This window comes from Habropoda laboriosa, unplaced genomic scaffold (assembly GCF_001263275.1).
Source record: "Habropoda laboriosa isolate 0110345459 unplaced genomic scaffold, ASM126327v1 scaffold23, whole genome shotgun sequence".
NCBI classification, from domain to species: domain Eukaryota; kingdom Metazoa; phylum Arthropoda; class Insecta; order Hymenoptera; family Apidae; genus Habropoda; species Habropoda laboriosa.
The window spans coordinates 1,833,125-1,840,250 of NW_017100140.1; the positions used below are offsets into that span (position 1 = coordinate 1,833,125).

Below are 7,126 nucleotides of genomic sequence, written 5' to 3' on the forward strand. Positions count from 1 at the left end.
AAAGTTTTAGTGCTATATGCACAAAGAAGTGATGAATAAATTACAGGCTTTAAGAAATGAGTAAATTAGCAAATAAATTTTATAATGTATAAAATAAGTGTATCTTTTTATATATTCTATACAACTACTTTATTACTTGAATTAGCATATGATTTAACTCACAGAAGTCCTTCAAAGTCAAAAAAGACCAAAGCTTTCAAATTTCCATCAAAGAAAGAAAAACGTGAAAAGTCTAGAGAGAAAGAAGGTAAGGAGAAGGATGGTGAAAAGGAAAAAGATAAAAAGAAAAAAGACAAAGATGAAAAAGATGTAGAGAAAGAAAAACGGAAAGAAAAAGAGAAAGATAAAGCAAAGCAAAAATTAAAAGATCGTAAAAAAGGAAAGCATGGTGGAGAGGAGGGCTTAGATATTGGGGGTAAGATGTGTAAATCTCTTCGAATCTAATTGGTAATGTGTTAAACTAAATTTATTCTAATTATCTGTCCAGAGGAGCAACCAGTATTTGGTGTTAGCCTGCATTTAGCAGTGGAAAGAAGTCGTTGTCATGATGGTGTTGAACTACCTTTAGTTGTAAGAGATTGTATTGATTTTGTAGAAGAGCATGGAATGAATATAGAAGGTCTATATAAAGTTCCAGGAGTGAAATCAAAAGTTCAGTATTTAAAAAAGTTATACAACCACAGGGAACCTGTGAATTTATCTGAATTTGAACCTACAGTAGCTACAAGTTTAATGATATTGTTTCTTAGGTTTGTATTTTACAATCTTAATTGTAAAACATGTTTGAGATAAAAAGGTGAAAACGAAAATTTGTATTATTTTACAGAGAGCTACCAGAGCCTGTGTTAGAGAACAGTGAAATGATATCTAGGTTTGAACAAGCAGCATCTACAAAAGATGTTGTACAGCGAGAAGTACAATTAATGCACATAACTCAACAACTTCCTGAATGTAATAAAGTTCTTCTTGCTTGGGTTATATTACATTTAGATCATGTCACAGCACGTGTATGTTGAAAAAACATTTTCAAGCATCACAGATATGCACATATCTATTTTACATAAAACTATATTCCAGGAAAAAACAACTAAAATGAATGCTCAAACTATCTCAATGACATTAAGTCCTGTACTACAAATGAGTCACAGGCTGTTATTAGCTTTGTTATTTCACTGCAAAGCCCTCTTTCCAAATGTACAATTAACAAAATATGTGCCGCCACTTTCGTCCGGCAGTGTTAATCTTCCAGATTCTGTAGAAAGTATAGCTGCTGAATTATCTAAACAAGAATCATTACTCTCGCAAATACACATGCAAATGAATGCTGGCTTTGTTACGAAATCACGCGAGGAACAATTGTGGGAAGTACAACGTATGATAACACAATTAAAGGTCTGATTTTACTATTATTAAATTTGTAAATATGAATAGATAATATGCAGCGTGCATGAATTTTTATTTATATTTTTTAGAGGAAATATAAAACGGTTCAAAAAATGGAAGGTGCTGCACAAAAAAGTTTGGATGAAGAAGTAAAATCAAATGAAGAACCTGTGGTAGAATCAAATGTACAAAAAGCAAAAACAGAAGAGGAAGATGTAGAACATATAAAATCTGAAGCCCAAACGACGTCTACATTGACGTTGAAAAAAAGTAGTAAAACACATGTTCCAGAAGACAATAAAGAACCAACAAGTACAAATGTTACTCCAAATGAACGAAGTGTTCATATATATGACAAGGATATCGTTGACTCTGCTGAAACATCTGCTCTTGCATCACAATTTAATGAACAAGAAAATGCTTCGTCTAGGGCAAACGAAAATGGTATGATTACATAATTGTTAATATGGCTTTACAACAAGTGTAATTGATAGCATTACATTAGTTCCAGCAGAGGAATCCGAGCCTGAAGATGCTATTGACAAGTTAAGAGAGAGTTTAATTTATGAAGAATTACTAAATATGCAGGCATTGCTAAAATCGCGAATAAATCAAGAAAGATACGAAATTAAACGATTACTGGAAGTGTTATCGGAACGCGGTCCAGAAAAGAAGAAACCAAAGGAACGAGTACATTCGCCGAATGAAGCAGAAATGACAGCAATGATTCAATTAGTCAAAGAAAATCAATTACTTGAGGTACGCATAATAAATTTATAATGTAATCTATTAATTTTAAACTAACACGTGTTTCTACTTTTTTTTTTTCCAGAAAAAGATGACCACTTTAATTCGCAGTATAATAGAAGAAAAGGATGCCTGTATAGAACTGCGTGTTCAGTTAGCAGTCCATCAATTAGCAGCTAAAACCTGACCATTGATTATAAAATAATATTTTAAATTTATCAAAAAGCATTACACAGATTCTGAAAATATGTAACATGATGTTTTGCACAGAATGAACATATATAGTTTATAAGATGTTACTACAACCATGTTTTCTTGACTCATTCTATTCTCTTGTAAAATAATAAAAAAAGCATATTGAACATGAAATATATTTTTTGTACTTAATATCAGAAATTCTTGTATGCACATAGAGTGTCCTCAAATATAAGGACATTAGTTTAGAATTTGATAGAGAATGCAATTCTGAGTAAAACATTTCCAATAAACATTGTGTATGCATACAGAAACACCCTGTATACATATATTTTATATTATGAATTTGTATTTAACATGGTAATTAGAATATTAACATACAAAACTACATGTACTTTCATGTTTAAACTATGTCGTATGTATTTATTGGAAACAAGTATACTATTTTATACAATATTAAAGCAACATGAATGCTTGTAAAATATGAAACGAATAATTTTTTATCTATAAAATATTAAACATTTTGCTCAACAGTAAATAACATTTAATATTTTTTTCACAGATGAAAATTTTATATTGGAATGTAGGACCAAAAAATATAAAGTTATACAATCATATTTCTTTTTCTGTGTTAATACTGAATAATATATTACACTTTACACAATCACTTTTTGTAAGTGAATATTCGCACAAAACACAAAACATTGTTATAGTTAAAATTATGATTTAACGATATAGAATTAACGTTAAACAGTACAACATGGCTCTGACCCTCTAAACACAAGTTCTGTACAAATATAGTACATACTCGACATTATTGTCCAACTGTTTAATGTATCAAAACACATTACTTTCATTTTTATTTTAAATTTGATTAACATAAGTATTGTAATTTCATTGACACTACTTTCTCGAATCTCTATGAAGATTCAATTCTTTTCAGTATGATCATCAAAATTGGGTCAGGCCTTTAATCACTTTTTTCATTTATAACTTTCATTATGGATCTTTTGGAAAAAAAAAATTGAATTATATGTATGATAAAACTTAATGGCGTGAATCTCTTGGATAGAATTCGGCGAGAGTGGTAGCAGGGATTCGTTTGAGCATCTCTTTAGGGAAGATACGCAACAATTGCCAACCAATATCTAATGATTCGAAAACTGTACGATTTTCATAATTTCCCTGAGAGATAAAGTTCTTTTCGAACTTGGAAAGGAATTCTAAGTATAGTAAATCGTCTGGTGTTAAAGCTTCTTCACCGACAACAGCTTTCATAGCTAGTACATCTTTTCCAATGGCGTAACAAGCGTACTAAAATAAAATTATAAAATTAATAACAGTTCATTTTCTAAGAACCATCATTAACTTATACAAACTATCAAACTTACCAATTGATTGGACACGTCAGAGTGATCTTTTCGTGTCATACCTTCACCAATAGCAGACTTCATAAGTCGAGACAATGATGGGAGTACGTTAACGGGTGGGTAAATTTGCCTATTGTGAAGTTGACGATCAACATAAATTTGTCCCTCAGTGATATATCCAGTTAAATCAGGAATAGGGTGAGTAATATCGTCGTTTGGCATAGTGAGAATTGGAATCTGAGTAATAGAACCATTACGACCTTCTACTCGACCAGCTCGTTCGTAAATTGTTGCTAAATCAGTGTACATGTAACCAGGGAAACCACGTCGTCCCGGTACTTCTTCACGAGCAGCTGATACCTCTCGAAGAGCCTCAGCATAAGAGGACATATCAGTAAGAATGACTAAAACGTGTTTCTCACACTGATAAGCCAAAAATTCGGCTGCAGTTAAAGCAAGACGTGGAGTAATAATTCTTTCAATAGTAGGATCATTAGCCAAGTTTAAGAAAAGGCACACGTTTTCCATAGAACCATTTTCTTCAAAATCTTGTTTGAAGAAACGAGCAGTTTCCATATTCACACCCATAGCAGCAAAAACAATAGCAAAGTTTTCTTCATGAGAGTCCAAAACTGACTTTCCAGGTACCTTTACAAGACCAGCTTGACGACAAATTTGTGCAGCAATCTATGAAATGCAATCATGTAAATTTCAATAACTACATACAAAGAAAAAGCATTATCTTGATTTAAATACCTCATTGTGTGGCAAACCAGCAGCAGAAAAAATAGGGATCTTTTGGCCACGAGCAATAGAGTTCATAACATCAATAGCTGAAATACCAGTTTGAATCATTTCTTCAGGATAGATACGTGACCAAGGATTAATTGGTTGACCCTCAATGTCCAAGAAATCTTCAGCAAGAATTGGAGGACCCTTGTCAATTGGTTTTCCAGATCCATTGAAGACACGACCCAACATATCTTCAGACACAGGGGTCCGAAGAATGTCACCAGTGAATTCACAGTGAGTATTTTTTGCATCAATACCAGAAGTACCCTCAAACACCTGAACCACAGCCTTAGAACCAGATACTTCTAAGACTTGACCTGATCTCATAGATCCATCAGCAAGTTTTAACTCAACAATTTCTGCAAACTTTGGAAATTTGACCTCATCCAATATTACCAGTGGTCCATTTACACCTGAGACGGTTTTGTATGCTAAAAAAATTTTTTTAAATTGTTAATTTTTTAATGTTTAATATTATTTACATAAACTTATAGTATGACAAAAATGTTAGCATACAATACGAAATTTCATTTAAATAAACCTATATTTAATATCAACGTAAGTATATTGTATAAAAAACTTTGGCGAATTGTTATGACAAAGCCTATATCTATAGTCACATGATTAATATTTGACTCTTGTGAAGAACTTCTTTTGATTTTTAATCAATTTATTAAATTTATATAAACGATCATTTAAAACGTTCGTATGCATTGGAATCATCTTTTTCCATTTATAACATATTAAAAAGCAAATGCATCTAGGATCAGCTGACTAGTCGCAAATCGATCCGCTGCTACGCCCAGTTTACGCTGAGTATTTATACCTTTCGAATTTTTCACTTATGGATTTTAATCAAATAAATGTAGGTACTTACTAAGTCGTGGCTGCGAGATAAAATCTCTTGAAACAGCCAAAACATGTTCCTTATTGGCTTGACGTTCTGAGATAGTTTTCGGAAACATTTTATTCAGTGATTTCCCTGCTCTGTTACGTCGGCTACACAGCAGAAGGTACTACTGCTAGCACTTTGGTGAAAGGAGACGGACTAAATGTTGAGGGTGGGGGTAACTTCAAATGTTCGATCTAAATTGGCTAAAATAGTCTAACATTCTTTAAAATAAATTATTAAAGCTAGTCAGATGTATCCAGGCGAATAGAGGAAAAAATTTCTTATTAATGATACGATTCTTATCTTTTATAAAGTACCAATTAAATGGATTTTACATTGACAAATTAATAGATTTAATGAGCAGCAAGTATCTGACAAAGACAGAAGCAATGGCACGTGCGATCACGTGGCTTGTACTAAGTGGTTCGTTGTACATTTATTACGAACAAAACTTTTCATAAAATCCATTATTATAATAAACATAAATTATGAGAAAAGGAAAAAAAATTATATGTGGAGGAAGATAATAACATTTTATTACACATATATACGTTATTTGAATTACCGTCTCTTTCTTGTAATCGCGGTCCATTCAATTGAACATATTTAATTTTGTACACGAGTAATAATGTTTCATAATTTATTTCACAAAAAAAGCGTTATAGTCGTCCGTGTATATTTACTCTTACTAAATACTTCTTTACTTTTTTACGAAATAAAACTTGATTCAATAAAAAACTGAAAATATAATTGTAAAGTTCGTAGAATTATCTAATAGAAAAAAGTTACTATAAATAATGGACGTACATTATTGCGAATTTTTTTGTCAGTCAAAAATTCAATGTCCTGTTTTCATTGATTGGAAAAATTAAATGTAATGAAATTTTTGCTCTTTTATCCTTGATCCAATTTGTGTAGTGGTACTGCTTTTAGTTACGGACCTGATACTGATAATTTCGCGCCGTGAAGGCGCGAGTGTGCAGTGAGACACGGTGGCGGATGGTTCGCGGAAGTACGTGCACGCGAGAAACTGAATTTATTTGAAGTGGTGTTCTAAATCTCTAAACTTTGTTTTAAATTTCGTATATTATATACCTTGAATAACTTAGCTACAGATCAATTGTTATCGTCGTTCCACTCGACACTGTGTTCTCGTACTCCACTGACAGAAAAATACAGTATATCTGAACCATGGCAGCTCTTAAACGAATAGTCAACCTATCTAAATGTCTAAAAACGGTAACGACCACTTCTCGTCCTTGCTGTTTTCAAACGTCAAAGAAAACCTATTTTACATACGTGAATGAACCTTCTATGCCAATACTGGATAAACAACCTTGCTGGTTAAAAACTGCTGATGAAGCCATCGAGAAGGCAGAACTAGATTCAGGTAATTCATTTTTTTGCAATGCATTATGTACAGCAAGAATAGTTAAGATTTCAAATTTTCATTATTTTGTCCATAAAATGAACTCTGATTCGCATAGATCTCTTCATAAAATTGCTTTAACGTGAAAATTGTATTTTCTGAAAACTAACCTCGAAGTAATACAAGAATAAATCCCAGATGTCAGTAGCTTGTGTATTTTTGACATAATTGTGCTTATGTTGTAAAAGAAAATGTTCTTTTCATATGTACACTACTTTGTTCCTGAAGGAAGATAAAATTGGAGCGCAATTTATTCACATTCTAAAATACAAAATTTAATGTATAAATATTTTTTCAATTAAATAAATAATGAATTTG

The 7,126-nt window shown here is 31.9% G+C and overlaps 3 protein-coding genes across 3 annotated transcripts in view; 2 read left to right on the forward strand and 1 right to left on the reverse strand.

Moving 5' to 3' along the window:
• Positions 1-2,431, forward strand: part of LOC108570115 (ralA-binding protein 1) — a 3,461-nt gene extending 1,030 nt beyond the window's left edge. The window contains exons 3-9 of the mRNA XM_017931913.1: positions 165-415; positions 488-749; positions 827-1,007; positions 1,078-1,392; positions 1,473-1,827; positions 1,889-2,142; positions 2,216-2,431. Of these exons, the coding sequence (XP_017787402.1) occupies positions 165-415; positions 488-749; positions 827-1,007; positions 1,078-1,392; positions 1,473-1,827; positions 1,889-2,142; positions 2,216-2,317 (1,720 nt within the window). The 3' untranslated portion in view covers positions 2,318-2,431. The remainder of the gene's footprint in view (positions 1-164; positions 416-487; positions 750-826; positions 1,008-1,077; positions 1,393-1,472; positions 1,828-1,888; positions 2,143-2,215) is intronic.
• Positions 2,432-3,071: 640 nt separating this feature from the next.
• LOC108580300 (V-type proton ATPase subunit B) lies at positions 3,072-5,522 on the reverse strand. Its single transcript, XM_017944022.1, has 4 exons — positions 5,365-5,522; positions 4,452-4,918; positions 3,717-4,382; positions 3,072-3,639 (listed from the first exon to the last, which is right to left on the reverse strand). The coding sequence occupies exons 1-4, from the start codon at positions 5,450-5,452 to the stop codon at positions 3,373-3,375; spliced, it is 1,488 nt and encodes a 495-aa protein (XP_017799511.1). The 5' UTR covers positions 5,453-5,522; the 3' UTR covers positions 3,072-3,372.
• Positions 5,523-6,367: 845 nt separating this feature from the next.
• LOC108570087 (4-hydroxybutyrate coenzyme A transferase-like) overlaps positions 6,368-7,126 on the forward strand; it is a 4,942-nt gene continuing 4,183 nt past the window's right edge. The window contains exon 1 of the mRNA XM_017931878.1: positions 6,368-6,769. Within this exon, the coding sequence (XP_017787367.1) occupies positions 6,571-6,769 (199 nt within the window). The 5' untranslated portion in view covers positions 6,368-6,570. The remainder of the gene's footprint in view (positions 6,770-7,126) is intronic.

Excerpts from the sequence above, each read along its gene's own strand:
- LOC108580300 (XM_017944022.1), bottom strand. The coding sequence starts at position 5,452 with ATGTTTCCGAAAACTATCTCAGAACGTCAAGCCAATAAGGAACATGTT. Across the intron at positions 4,383-4,451 it reads CTGGTTTGCCACACAATGAG|ATTGCTGCACAAATTTGTCG; the intron begins GTATTTAAATCA and ends TGCATTTCATAG. Across the intron at positions 3,640-3,716 it reads CTGACGTGTCCAATCAATTG|TACGCTTGTTACGCCATTGG; the intron begins GTAAGTTTGATA and ends ATTTTATTTTAG.